The sequence below is a fragment of the Rosa chinensis genome, chromosome 5 (assembly GCF_002994745.2).
Source record: "Rosa chinensis cultivar Old Blush chromosome 5, RchiOBHm-V2, whole genome shotgun sequence".
NCBI lineage: Eukaryota > Viridiplantae > Streptophyta > Magnoliopsida > Rosales > Rosaceae > Rosa > Rosa chinensis.
The window spans coordinates 74,658,486-74,672,797 of NC_037092.1; the positions used below are offsets into that span (position 1 = coordinate 74,658,486).

The 14,312-nt window shown below is 39.9% G+C and overlaps 3 protein-coding genes across 3 annotated transcripts; 1 reads left to right on the forward strand and 2 right to left on the reverse strand.

Annotated features, from left to right (window-relative positions):
* Positions 1-2,949: 2,949 nt before the first annotated feature.
* Positions 2,950-4,997, reverse strand: LOC112168269 (50S ribosomal protein L4, chloroplastic). The gene is made up of 2 exons (XM_024305391.2): positions 4,080-4,997; positions 2,950-3,276 (listed from the first exon to the last, which is right to left on the reverse strand). Exons 1-2 carry the CDS (start codon positions 4,915-4,917, stop codon positions 3,239-3,241), a joined length of 876 nt encoding a protein of 291 aa, XP_024161159.1. The 5' UTR covers positions 4,918-4,997; the 3' UTR covers positions 2,950-3,238.
* Positions 4,998-6,795: 1,798 nt separating this feature from the next.
* On the forward strand, positions 6,796-8,146 carry LOC112165717 (josephin-like protein). The gene is made up of 2 exons (XM_024302341.2): positions 6,796-7,114; positions 7,277-8,146. The coding sequence occupies exons 1-2, from the start codon at positions 7,028-7,030 to the stop codon at positions 7,739-7,741; spliced, it is 552 nt and encodes a 183-aa protein (XP_024158109.1). The 5' UTR covers positions 6,796-7,027; the 3' UTR covers positions 7,742-8,146.
* Positions 8,147-10,811: 2,665 nt separating this feature from the next.
* Positions 10,812-11,465, reverse strand: LOC112166070. The gene has a single exon (XM_024302825.2). It carries the CDS (start codon positions 11,297-11,299, stop codon positions 11,009-11,011), a length of 291 nt encoding a protein of 96 aa, XP_024158593.1. The 5' UTR covers positions 11,300-11,465; the 3' UTR covers positions 10,812-11,008.
* Between the last annotated feature and the right edge of the window lie 2,847 nt (positions 11,466-14,312).

Here is a 14,312-nt window from a genome sequence, read left to right on the forward strand (position 1 = left end):
TTGTATTTTTTATAAAATAGGAATTGATGTAGTTTTATTGTGAATTTTAGTTTTCAAAAAAGAGAATTAGTGATAAAAAAAATTAATGAAACATTGATTTTTAAGAAGGATGGGATGGAAAATTCAAAAAAAAAAAAAAAAAAAAAAAAAGATGGGGGCATCTAGAGGGCCCAAAAGAAGTTATTTTTCAAGACTGGGGAGAAGAGGGAATGAGAATGAAAAAACAGATGGGGATGAAACACCTACCCTCATATTCAAATGGGCGAAATGAGAGGATCGGGCAACTGGACAATAGCGGAATGAGAGGGGAGGCACAACAGGTCGGGTTTGGGTCCTGCACTTGGTTGGGTTTGATTGCTTTCTTGCCGGCGGCCCAACAACGGGTAGAAGGGGTGGGTCTTTGGTGCCCATAAAGATTAAGCCCAAGTCATGGAGGGCTGAGGACTCTTGGGTGTAGGCATTGGCCCTCAATCCCTCAAAGACCAAAAATGACAAAGAAACTGCTCCTCCATTGAGTCTCACCTATTCACCATGTTCCTCTGGCCCTTCAAAGTTCAGATAAGGGCAAGGGGAAAGAGATTGAGTAATTTGCAAGTTTGGTTTTAGCTTGCACACTAAATTTTGCTATGTTTTTATACTAAATATTTGAACCTCTTGGCGCACCACAATTACGTGCATTAGCAAAAGGAGACTCAAGTCAAAGGTATTTTTTGTAAGCCTAATTTAAGTTTAGTTTTTTGCAAGCTCTTTGAATAATTGAGTAAAATTTGTAACAGTGAATGATACCGAGTGTCCTTATAGACCGTTTGTATGTGCCATTCTGACCGTTTTATCAATGAAATTTACTTGAGCTCAAAAAAAAAAAAAACTGACATGCAAGATAGTAAGCAATACGTGTTTGAATTAAGTAAGATTCTTACGAGTATTATCTTTGCATAAATCCACAATTTTGGGGCTAAATTGCTGTAGAAAAGTCTGTTTGAGAGAGAGAGTCAGATGACATTGTTTATATGATTAATGACAAAAAAACTCAATCTTTTTTAATAATCATAAGGCCAAAAAATATATAATTATACATATACATTACGATTACACATCCAGTCAAACTTTTGTCTCTCATCAAATATTAAAATATATATTATTTAATTATTATGCATGCTCTGGGCCATATTGATAGAACACTAAAGCTCAGGTATCAAAGACCGGTGTAGTAGCCGGCCCCACTCGTATTATTCCGCCACTGGAAATTTACTCCATTTTCCCTTTTTCAAACACCCTCCGGAAAAGTGGAAAACCCCAGGAAAAGACCCAGGTCTCTTTGACGTTACTGTGGAAAGGGTAAATAGGTCTCTTTAAGGTATCTTTGATGTTAAATCGATCTCTCAGGTTCCGTCTCTTGGGTATATCTTATTATCATTGCTGTGGAAAGGGTAAATTGGTCTCTTCGGTCTCTTAGGTATATCTGATGTTAATGTGGAAAGGGCAAATAGGTCTCTTCGGTCTCATAGGTTTGTTTGCTGGTTGTTTGTTACTCCAGTCTTTTTCAAACCCCGTCAGAAAACCCCAGGAAAAGACCCAGGTCTCTTTGATGTTACTGTGGAAAGAGTAAATAGGTCTCTTACGTATCTTTGATGTTCCATTTCCTATATATACATATCAATAGTTTGGCTCAGCATATTGAACAATGCCTCTCTCCCATCCTAGAACCCATCCCTCATTCAACATTCTGGTCATCATCAATCAACAAGGGCCTGCTGCTGCTCCTCCTCCTCCTCCTGCCACTCCAACTTCCACTCATGCCATTTTTGTTTTCATCGTCACCGTGTTCGTCTCCTTTGTCCAAATCAATTTCCCACAAACTCAGACCTCTTCACCATTTGAAACACATCACACAACCATCATGGTTTTCTTTGCTAGCTTAATTTTGTATTGTTCATCTCTTTGGGCCACAAAAAGATTCCCTAGTCACGCCGATGTGCTTCACGTTACCATGAGATCTGCTGGTCTACTTGCACTAGCTTCATTGCTTTCACTTCTTCTCCCTGGCTCCTGTCACCGTGTGCCATACATGATGCTAATCTTCTATTTCATTGTGGAGTGTTTTCAGTTGCTCCGAATGCCATGTCGATTGACTTACCGGCAAGCCATTCACGGATCCGTGTCACGCCCTCGTCATGGTCGGACACGTGCACTATTGCCAGTGACATTCATGGATTTGCCTCCGAGAAATTAGGGTGCAGAAAAGTCAGCAATATGCACATCTTTCTAGCTAGTTTTCCATCTTATATTTCAGGACATCCTAATTGTTAGGAAGATGTAATAATAGTAGCAGATATATAGTTTTGAACAACAGCAGAGTAAAGAAAAGTAACACCCACAGCGTTGTCAAAAGATCATGACCTAGATATAGAAAGTCGGATTAGAGTTTGAGCATACAAGTGCGTAACAGGGGGAATTGTGCTCTGTTGGCTGTTTCGGTCTATTCGGCCATTGGTCTCTTCACAATTTCAAGATCATTCTTTATGATTGAATGCGGTTGGACTTAGATTTTGTTGCTGTTTATTGTTAGGCTAGTGGACTCCTTGTCCTCTATGTTGTAATTGTTTCTTTTGTTAGTTACAGTTTGTTTCTCCGAAAAGTGCATAGCAGAGAAAACTTGTTCTTCTACTCAAGTACTTATCTCTTGAACTCAACACAAATTAACCGGATAATATCTGTGCTCGCCCAATGGAATCGTATCAAGGACCACAAATTTTAATAACAACTCATTGATACTTTTACCTTTTAAATCGTCCAAGCCTTATTGTGAACAAACAAGAAATATGAAATATAAGGCACAGAAATTATTCCAAAGAAGGTTTCAGTGACAAAATAATAAATCACGAGCAAAAGGGCACAGAAGCATATAATATCAAGATTCAAGAAAGATACTACTGGAAAGCCGATGAGAATTGATGACAAGTTGCAGCCAATAGATATTACTCGGGATAACTGAATTAAAGATACAACATCGGATGATGTCCAAGTAAATACACTTGTAGTGATCTAATTTGCAAATTTTTACAAACAAAAATGATGCACACTCAATTTACCAAACCAGCCTGCAATCTAGTCAATCCAGGCAGAAATGGTTGTTACTTAGAAGGCACAGACCCTTACCGGGATAAATTGAAATGAATCCTAGGTCAATTTTTGGAGGAACAAAAAGCTGTTGAAAAGAAAACTCCTCACTGTGCCATCATTCTGCTACATCAGAACTCTCATCCTCCACAGCTCCTGTAACACAGATTGAAAGGAAAAAACAAAAATAAAATCAGATCAACAAACAGAAAAATCCCAAAATACCATCCAACAACCCTTCTCCTGTACAAAGTTGCCAACAGCAGCAGCTTTCATGCAACAGTTCAAACATAGAAGCCATAGCTGCTTGCATATAAAATATGTTGGTAAAGCTTAATATAAAGTATACTTTTTTTGATAGCTAGTGTTAAATGCAAACTACTTTCAGCCATGGTAATCTATTACTAATCATTTCCGCAGGTAAAACTCACATGAGCAAACCAATATGATTTTCATAAATAAACAAGCACATTGAAAGATTCCTCAGAAAAGCATAGTAATTACACACCATGTAAAGTCATGCACTTTGCCTTGCAAAACTGTTTTCAATGGACAAAGTTGGAACCCAATGACATAGATTGTTCTAACAAGCATGAGGATGACCGCTAATTTTAGCTGGGTTAAAGATAGAATGTGCACAAATTGCATAACCTTATCAGAACAAGCATAAGCTTTCATTGCTCTATATATATGTACATTCTCACTGCTAAAACACTGCAGCAGAAGCTTTCATTGCTCTAGAAACCCAGTTTGAAAACTAAATGCAGAAATGCATAAAAAGCAAATTTTGCATAAATTAACATCCATGAGTTGCATAACTTAACCTACAAGCACATATATGCAAATTTTCAATGCTACCGAAACCCTGAAATGAATTTCAAATAAACCACACATCAATGCACATTCATAGCATATAACAAACAAGCAACAAAGACAAAAAAAAAAAAAAAAAAATCAACCTTCAGTCCCTTGTTCTTCCCCTGCATCTTCTTCATCCTCATCCTCAGTCTCGCCTTCGAAATCAACCCCATACCTTCCATTCAAATAATCCACCGTCTCCGGCGTGAGAATCAACTTATCAGCATTCAAAATATCAAACAAATTCAGCGTCCTGGGAGTCAACATCTTCAAAGTTCCAATATTCCTACTCGAAAGCTTCACCTTATCCGCAACCTCCAGCATAAAGAAGGTCGTCTTCTCCTTTGGGTCAAGCCCCCACCTCTTCATCGCGGCAATGAACTCCGTCGTCTTCGGCTTCTCCAACCTCTCAAACTCATCGCTGAAATCCTCCACCACAATCGTGTTCTCCGCCGCGCTCGCCACCGCCGTCGAAATCGCCAGCCGCTTCTCCTTGCGGTTAATCTTGATGCTCCAGTCCCTGGGCTTGGGCCCGAACACGACTCCTCCGCCGGGTCGGAGCGGGGTCCGGGTCGAGCCCTGCCTGGCCCGACCGGTCTTCTTCTGCGGGTAGGGCTTTCTGCCTCCGCCTCGGACCTCGCCGCGGGTGAGGGTGGAGGCGGTGCCGCGGCGCTTGTTCTGGAGGTCGTGGATAACGGCGCGGTGGACGACGGCGCGGGCGGTGTCGGGGAGGGCGGACTTGAGGTCGAGGAAGGTCTCGCCTACCTTGTCGCCGGTGAAGGAGAGGACGGGGAGTGTGGCGAGCTCGGCGGTTAGGGTTAGGGGTTTGGGGGATTTGAGGGAATTGGGTCTGAGGAGGGTGGCAGAGAGGGGTTTGTGGGAAGAGGAAGTGAGGAAGATTGAGGAGGTGAAGAAAGAGAGTGATGAGGAGGTCGCCATTGTTGGGTTGAGTTGAGTGGGAGACTGTGAGTGATGATGGGAGAGCTGTTTATCTGTTATCCACTACCACTGTCGACTCCGCTATTGCCTAATCTGTTTGAAGCCTGACGACGTGTCGTATTGTGTCTTAAACGAGCCTCTTAAATTTCTTTGAAATTTTCGTAATTTTTTTTTTTTTGAATCAATCACAATTCAGACTTCAATTTCATTCATCTCAAAGCAGAATGACTATTACATACAATTCCGCTACTATATAAGACAAGAAGATGTGGTAGTACCCACAGTGGTAATAAAATATCTTGAATACTCCTTTAGTAGTTGATACTACTCTAAAAGATTCGCTAGAAAGAGCGCGTAAAATGCATAGGTCCCTAGAAAAATTAAGAATTTATTGAAAATAAACTAAGCTATAAACATACTATAGGCCTAGGGCAAAAACCTCAGCCAAAATCACCAAGCCCAAGAGGACAGTCCAAAGGAAGGTCCCGACTTAAAATCCAGCAAGCTTGGTCTAACCCAAGTCCAATCTCTGTCTCCTCCACACACACTAGTCATCCATACAACAGCTTCAACGCTACCAGACCATGCGCACCACCCCCCGTGCCACCTCGACCCACACCGCCACAGGTGCAACACCTCCACAACCCATCTTGCCGTCAATCCAGGATAGCACGCCGAATTTGTGCAAAACAACCACAACACCTCAGAGACTTCGCACTAGAATCCATCGCCGACACCATGTTGCCAATACTTCGAGAAAACAACTCTCCCAAGAAGCCGCTCCCGAGCAATAGCATCAACCACCTGTCCAGCATTAGACCACACAACATCGAGGACATGTTGGGGCGCCGCTAGACAAGAGAAATCTCACTGAATCCAAAAAGCCAGACTTAAGGTCACATTCGAAATTTTTGTAATTAGATCTTAGCTATATTTTAATATCCAAATTACCTTTAAAATTAATTTTTGCACAACAATGTTTACTGTTATTAACTGATATTTTCGCAAATCGCAAGCACAATATTATATGGAACAAGATTATGAAACAAGAAGTTCCATAGGATATTGTGCTAGTGATTTTATTTGAGGGAACGAGCTTAGTTGCATTGTAATAATGCAAGTTTTGGGCATTTGTTGGCCTTTTAGATTGCTTATATTTTTAGGATGGGTTTGCTATGATATTTTGATACTTCTAATATGGTTTGAAATGGTATAAGCACATATTAAGAAAATGAACCACCATTTAAAGCGACTTCTTACAACTTCGTCAACCGAAGGCCAAACCGCAACCGTGAGACAATATAAAGAGCTTCCCCAAACCCAAAGATGTCAAATTGAAGCTCCCAAGCATGCTCTTGCCAAGAGCAATGCACCCACTAAATCTTTGAAATAATCACCCTTAGACACGCTCTAACCTCTATATTGCCATAACAAGACTCCGAGAGAAGCCATTGCTTTTTAGATTTTTTATTTATTTATTTTTATTTTGGTTAATGTAACCTTTTTTATACAAGAGATTTTTTTTTTCAATTGTTTTTGTTTGAAAAAAAAAAACAATTAAGGAGAATTAAGTGAGATTGTTAGCGTCGATGAGCCGTGATTTGTTAGTTAGCTAGTCTAACTAATATCATAAAAGTCATGGATTTAAATCTTATTGACATCAGAGGTGAGGTGGAGTGTTATATTGTTGTTCAAAATCAAAAAATATATATAAAAAAAAAAAAAAAAAGGTGAGATTGTTAGCTTATTTTCTTTTATTTATTTTTTATTAATTTTTATTTCTTATTCAAAACAGTCCTATTCGGGTTCGGGTATGGATAAGGACACAACAACCCGAATGAATCAACAACCCACCCCCAATTTGAAGTGTCCAGACGACCTCAGATCGGAATAAGAAACTCAAGGGGTGACTTTTAACAAATGTCAATGTCCTCCGCGTAAATCTAAAACCTTCACTTTCTGCACAGCAAAAGCCAAACTCTTTGTATTCTTTTCCTTCTGATTTATCATTTTCTTGTTCATTGAGTAGTTCAATTATCCGAAAAGCGTTTTGTCTCCACAAAATCAGAATCCCTTAGTGGTCAGAGAACTGAAATAGTGTAAGTTGAAGATGGCGAGCGAGAACAATACCCAGATCTACCACGAGCGCCAGAAGCTTCAGTTTTGCCTCTTACACGCGCTCAACAATCTCTTCCAGGTACCTTTTTCAAGACCCATCTCTCTTTTCGTGTTAATTTTTCCGTAACTTTGGTTAGTTGCTCAGAACAAATGTTCTACAAGAAAACCCACTAATAGGTAATTAATGAGTTTGGACCTTCAATTGGGTTTTGCTGATTACTAAAACAATGTTGTAAAACAGCAAAAAGATGCGTTTACTCGACCGAGATTGAATGAGATTGCTGCAAAACTTGTTCTTGAAGAACCCAACAAGGAAACATGGACACCCTTATCTCTGCTCTTTAAACCCCATCATAATGCTCTTACTGGAAACTATGACATAAATGTGCTAATTGCTGCTTTAGAAGATAAGGGGAAGAATGTGGTTTGGCACGATCGTCGCAAGGGGGCTAATTCGATTGATCTAGATGGGGCTGAAGATGCTTTGATGGGTATTCTGCTTAATGTTCCGGTTAAAAGGTTTGCGGGGCTGTGGAAAAGTAGGCATTGGATTACGTTGAGGACGATTGATGATGTTTGGTACGATTTGGATAGTGATCTTGATGCTCCTCAGGCTTTTGAAGATAGTGGAAGAGTTAGAGAGTTCTTGGATTACATCATTGGGCATGGTGGAGAGGTTTTGCTTGTTCTGAATAATAAACAGTGAGTTTGTTTCCCTGAATGTATCTTATCTATAGAATTTCCAAATGCTGTACAGAAACTCTGCCTGTAACAATTTTCATACAGAATTAGCTCACAGAAGAAAAAGTTTCACTTCTGAGGCTTGTTCCTGTTCCCTCAGTGTATCTTCTGTTTTATTGCATAAGGCTACTGAGGTGTTTTAGGAATTAATGGTGTGATGGTAGATTGGTAGGGGTTGCCAAAGATGCTGCTAGATGATTTCTGTAATTACATCTTTGGTGATCTTGAAAGGGTTTCTCAGCTGATATCGACACGACCGCTTTCTAAGTTGATCTTTCCCAGAAATGCTAAAGATTTGCTATTAGTGAGTTGTATGAGTGTGGATTGTGGAACATTTTGTGGACATAATGGAAAGATATATTTCATGTCATATTGTGAGTTTGTTGTTAGCCCATTCATTTCTAATTGGTTGATTGAAGATCTATCCGAAACCTAAACTCTGGAGGCATTTAGTGTGCTTCTCACGTTTTGTGGACTGGTTTACTTGTGCTGCTCATGCTCTGTAGAACCAGTGATTTTGCAACTCTAGGTGGTTTGTTCATAGACCCTATTTTCTGCGTAATGAAGAGTTGGTATCCGGAGAGTTATTGCATTTGTTGGTATGCTTGCTATAGGCTCCTTAAAAAATTTTACTGGTACTTATTTTGATATTGTCTTAGCATATTGTTTAGTCTGTGAAATATCAGATTTGAGCTCTAATGCGTACTACTGTTTAGTGCGGTTTATCTATAGCATAAAGAAACCAAAAAACTGGGTGACACCTCTCAATACGACCAAGTGATACCTCTCCCTCAATGGCCCTAGTACTCCACTTCCATCTATTTGCCCTTTTACCTTTCAATCAGTAAATCAAAGGGCACTTAAAAGAAGGAATCCCCCTTAAAGACCAAACTTTGAAAGCCAATGCCCGCCAACAGGATGCTGACTTCTGTGCATTTCCTTGCATAGTTGCATCTTGATAAGGCCCTTTTCCACCTTTTTCCTTTTCTGGATCAATAGAACTTTTGTGGATGTGTTTTCTTGGCTCTTTTTTCACACCGGCCTTATATTGTTTCCCATTTGTTCCACCACCACCCGCAAGCAGTTGTGGGCTGGATAAAGCGAGTGTTTTGTTGGGAAAATGTTTAGACTACAGTGTTACAAACTCTTTCTGGAGTGGACGAGAACCTCATTATCACCAAGATTTAGTAGTAGTCCTGAATTGGATTTGCAACTAATAGTTGAATAGATATTTGAAGGCGGTGCTGGTAGATTTATACAGAACTGAGGAAACTGACACTATAAGCAGTAGTCTTCTTAGGGATTAGGTGCTACTGTTTATTATCTGATATTAGATCAAACCTTAGTAAACCTGAGTTTCTTAGCAGACATGAATATCTGCTTTGTAAATGTGTCGTACACAACTATCAGGGTGAAAGTTTTTGGTCAGATGAGGCGTATATGTCTCTCTCGCAATCATCCCCAATAGGACACAATGGGTCTCTCAATCATCGCCAACAGGATACGACAGGTAGTTGTTGAAGGAGAGAATTAGACGCCCCACCCTATGATCGTATACAGTCATACAGTGAATGTTTGCAGGCATGAGTCTGTGCACAAATTTGTTGTGACTGATTATTTGCACATGTTGATGATTTGATGCTGTGTCAAAATCATTTCTTTTCAAGTTTCATCCTCTCTAATCGTGTTTTGTATTTTGTTGATTGGAAGGATCAGAACTTTTTTATGCTTGCTCTACATGCAAGAAACTGTTTTCACAAGGACGGATTTGCATTAGTGGGAAAACCCATTAGCTAAAGTTCACAAGGATAGATTTGCATTAGTATGAAAGCCAATTAGCTAAAGTTCATTCTTGATTACTGCTTCAGATCTTTCTCACCGTCCCAATCCTCCTTTTGGCATATCCTTTTGACACTCTTCTACCTTTGTGCTTTACACACCCGCTATAAAATTTCTACCCTGCTATCTCTTTGTTCAATTCGACTTGCACACACACTCTCTCTATCTCTCTTTCCTTCAAGTTTCAATAAGAATATGTCAATAAAAGCCAAGACCCAGGTGAGCAACAAGGATTATGTGAACAAGAAGACAGTCCTCTTTTCCAGACAAACTTCCAGTAACAGAGTTACCCAAAACACAAGGTTTGTAGACTTTAGGTTCAAGCTTTCTGCGTGGTCGGGATTCTTGCCTATGAGGTTACTCAAACATTTTGCTGACAAGGTGGCGGGAACTCTATGCTTGGGTATGGCCTCTGCGAGGGCGAAACCTTCAAGAAATGATTCTTCATCCAGAAGATCAATGCCATACGTGACACCGGGTGATTCTCATAGAGAAGAGGCCATAGAAGATTGCATTGAGTTCATAAACTCTTCTTCTACTTTTTCAAGAGCAACTCCTATTGCGTCACAGGTTTCTTCTTAAATTTCTTGAAGTCTGGGAATGTTGATTCCAAACTGTTGTTATTGTTAAATCGACTCCTAGTTTATAAGAATGGAAGCTTTGAAAGACGCGTTGGTTGTTGTCTTGTATAGATGTTTCATGTACTAAATAGGAAATCTATATATGCATATACTTAGTAAGTTGGCGGCCTTAAAGTATAAATGCACGTATTGCTTGATGTAAACCAGATATTGAATTTGTTTGTCTTTTGTTGAATCTTTTTTATGGCTCGATAGATAATTTGATAAGCCAAGACAATTCAATGCATTTGATTAACTGGTTTTCTTCTTTCAGTTTTTGACTAATTCAGTTCCTTGGGTTATGAGATAAGAGCTAATTAATAGACTGACCTACCCCATTAAAACATGTAAAAATTACATTTGCAGGTAAGGGGTGATTGGTGTGGTTCCTTTTAAGAAGTCTTTGACTATCAATTGGGATCAGGTTTAGAAAACAAAGAAGCCTTGTGTCCTTTAAATACAGAGAAGCTCATCTTCAATACGTAAGCCATTGCTAAACAGAACAAACAGATTGGAGTATATTTTTCCTGTTTTAGTCACATGATTACTATACAATCTCACAGTTCAGAATCCATCTGGCATCAAATTATCTTGGAACATATCATATTAATTACCATGTATCTAATCATCAAAATGAATTAAAATTAAATTCCTTACATGTGGAAATATGAAGAAGGAAACAGCTTAATGTTCCAAAATGCTCAATGAGTAGATAAAGCAAGTATAGATACAGAGAATACTGCCTGAAATTCCCAGCTGAGAATGAAAACCAATCATTCTTTTGCGAAAAGGCCTCCAAGGTTAAACCCACCCTTCTTCTTCGGCGGCTCCACCACCGTGTTCTTGCGGCCGCTGGTGGTTCCATCACTCTTACCCTCAACCTTCTTGAGTATGGGATCAACCTCTAGCAGCTGGTCCTCCTTTGCAATAACTCCACCTAGCCAACCAATAAAACCCTTCTCTTCTTTGCTTCCTCCTGCGCCCTTGGCTGCGGTTGCGGCGTACACTCGGGTGTTTACTCTGGTGGTTACCATGGGAGCAAAGACCATTGTAAAGGAGGCCATTTTAGGTTTATTGATAACAGAATCTAGCAGAGGAAAATGATGGGAAAGTTGGAAAGTTGAAGTGAAATAAGAGGAGGGAGGCCAGGTGAGTAGGATAATATATGAGTCCTACTGGCTGGAGTTGCTAAGTGAATGTGAGCCTTTGGATGGCTCTGTTGTTGGTTGCTTAGATTTGAATGGAAGTGTTTGTAGCACAAGCTCTCCACAAGCGTCTTATCTTCATTCCTTCCAGTTTTCTTTTGGTGTTGGTAAATTCTACAAAAAGAGGAAAACTATTTTGTAAGATGAGGGCTCATCCTTATTGGACACGGCTGTGAGTAAGACACGTGGCATGACCATAACCTGTGCACTTGGTAACCAAGTGGAGCTCAATTGGACCTTTTATTAGCTTGGTGCAAGAACAAATTAAGACTACATCCCCTTAATAGTGCCCATAATGTGTGGGAGCGTCCTAAGCACGTAGGGCAGAGGATGGTCCGGCTAGCCAACAAGTGTTTAAAATGTAAGCAAGTCAGTAAAGGACCGAAACATCTTTGCTGTTTTAAATTTTTTTTTTTTTTTGAATAAAGGGTTGGTGCGACTGCTCTCAAGCCTTAACTAATGAAACTGTCGAATACAAGGGGAGGACATTGAGCCTAAACCCCTTATTACAATAGGCACCTAGAGAATATCTTGAAATAATATCATGACTCTCTACTAAACAATTGTATTTAATTACACACCAATTAGCAAAGAGCGCTCTACAGGCGACTCTATTTGCTTTACAGCGGTGAGACAACGGAAAGATAACTCGATCTGCAACTCGATTACAGCATAGTATAATTTCCATACTCACAGCTTTTCCATCATGTTGCCACTGGAAAAAACATCTAGTAACACTTAGCTTCACCCTGCCACTAGGAGGCAGTGACCATTTGACGAAACAAGGAACTCGCTACCTACCTAAAGCAGACAAGGCACTTAGAGTGCACATACAGACACACAGCCCGACTAGCCCTACATGACACATATAGGGAATTATTGCTCGCAAAATGCGCAAAACAACTAAACAACTTAAAATAGGAAAAATATATAAAGTAAAAATAACAACTTGGGCCGGGTCCACAAAGTGAGTCCAAACCCTATCTCCAGCCCAATCGAGCCCACCAGTTATGTCCAAGCCCAAAGAACCAAACCAGTAAAGTATCCAGCCCGCTCGGCCCAAAGCAGTAGCTGCGCCGCCCCACCACCAAAACCGCCGCCCCACCACCGACGTTGGGCCACTGTCACGCCTCTGTCGCCGTCCACCCATTGGCAGACAACATCGAGCAGCTTAGTCCTCCCAACACCAACCAGCATTTGGAAAATCTACAAAAGGCACCAGATTGATCGCCCGAACCTGCCATCAATCGCACTCAACAGTCGATCTGCTCCATCCGGCCATCAAATTCGGCCGGCCGACCAATGACCGTCAACAGACACCACTCCGACCCAGCAAACTCCCTTTCTTTCTCTGATCCCCACTCGCTTCCACAACGCAGCGACTCCCTTCGATCGATAGTGGCGACACCGGACACCATCCGATCCAATCCTTCGAAGCTGAGACACAACCTTGAGAAAAAACACCCGTCCAGCCTCACCTAACAGCCACCGGCCAGGCTAGAGGCCGGCGCCGGCGCCGAGGCGCAGTCGGACAGGCACTATCACACACAGCGGCGTCCTCTAGGGTTTTCCTCTAGAGAGAGAGTTTTTACTATTGTTTCTTATTTTTAATTTTTAAAAACATGTGATTTTTAAACTTTATACACTTAACGAGTTGTTATTTGTGGGTTGTATCATTAGATCTATCAGATAGCATGACTGAAGACAACTATCCATAAATCAGATTTCTAATCTCACAAGCCACAAATTGAGCAAATATAGTCTTTTGCATGAGTGCAAGTAATATGTCAAAAAAAAAAAAAAAGAATGGCTAAATGACGAAGAATGGTTCATGTAGTTTTGTCGTAGGTTTTCAACTTCAACTCTGACAGGTTTAATTGTGGATAAATTTGTTATTCTAGATGTCATAATGATTCTGTTTATTTGAAAAGCTTGTTCATGCAATTTTGGTACGATTTTGGCTATGATTCCAATAAGTTTCAATTGTAGCAAAGATAGATTTTTTATTTTTGCTGTTATTACAATAACTTTGTTCAGCAGTTTATGTATTTTTTGATTTCCTGGTTGTTTTTCCAATGTTATCAAGTACTATAATCAAAACGTTATTTTTATTTGAAAAAGCAAAGAAATTGATTCCCCATTACTACTCCTCAAATGAAACGAGGTTTAAGGTTTTGCCACCACAATTGAACTTTTTCTCGTAAAAATTAAGTTCCCGAAAAACAAGAAGCACTTATAGAACATAAATATATCACCATCAAGAAAATACAAAATAAATGAAACAAATTGGGGAAAAATTGAAAGTTCAGGTTCACTAGATAACAAACATGAAAAAAAGACATTAAGAAACATAGAAGGAGAGAATAGGATAGAGTACCAAACACAAAATGGGTTCTCTATATATCTCAATCGTATGTTTTAGAGAAAATTAGATATAAACCCAATATTCTAAAAAGATATTGGAAAAAACTCATACATATTTTCTTATCAATTTATACCAATCCATGTAGGCACACCTTCCTTGTAAGGTGTTGATGTATAATTAATATTTTTTCTTGTTGTCCTAGATTCTTAATTTACCCTTGAGCCCCTTGTGTCGCCCAAACGTGGTGCTCCTCTCGTTGCCTCATTAAAAACCTTGCCAAGTAACAAAAATCCAGTGGGACAAAAATAACCTCGGTCGAAGGGGAAAAAGAGCACAACACACCCTTCATGTTTTGAGACCATACATATAGACATCTCCCCCTGATAACTACAGTCATGAGAGTTCGGATAACTTCCGCAAACGATGCTACCAACACGTTTCTCGAAAGTAGAATTTAGACAATAACTTAGTGAGCAAGTCTGCCACACTGTCCTCAGATCGAACCTA

Excerpts from the sequence above, each read along its gene's own strand:
- LOC112168269 (XM_024305391.2), bottom strand. The coding sequence starts at position 4,917 with ATGGCGACCTCCTCATCACTCTCTTTCTTCACCTCCTCAATCTTCCTC. Across the intron at positions 3,277-4,079 it reads GGAAGAACAAGGGACTGAAG|GAGCTGTGGAGGATGAGAGT; the intron begins GTTGATTTTTTT and ends TCTGTGTTACAG.
- LOC112165717 (XM_024302341.2), top strand. The coding sequence starts at position 7,028 with ATGGCGAGCGAGAACAATACCCAGATCTACCACGAGCGCCAGAAGCTT. Across the intron at positions 7,115-7,276 it reads CGCTCAACAATCTCTTCCAG|CAAAAAGATGCGTTTACTCG; the intron begins GTACCTTTTTCA and ends GTTGTAAAACAG.
- LOC112166070 (XM_024302825.2), bottom strand. The coding sequence starts at position 11,299 with ATGGCCTCCTTTACAATGGTCTTTGCTCCCATGGTAACCACCAGAGTA.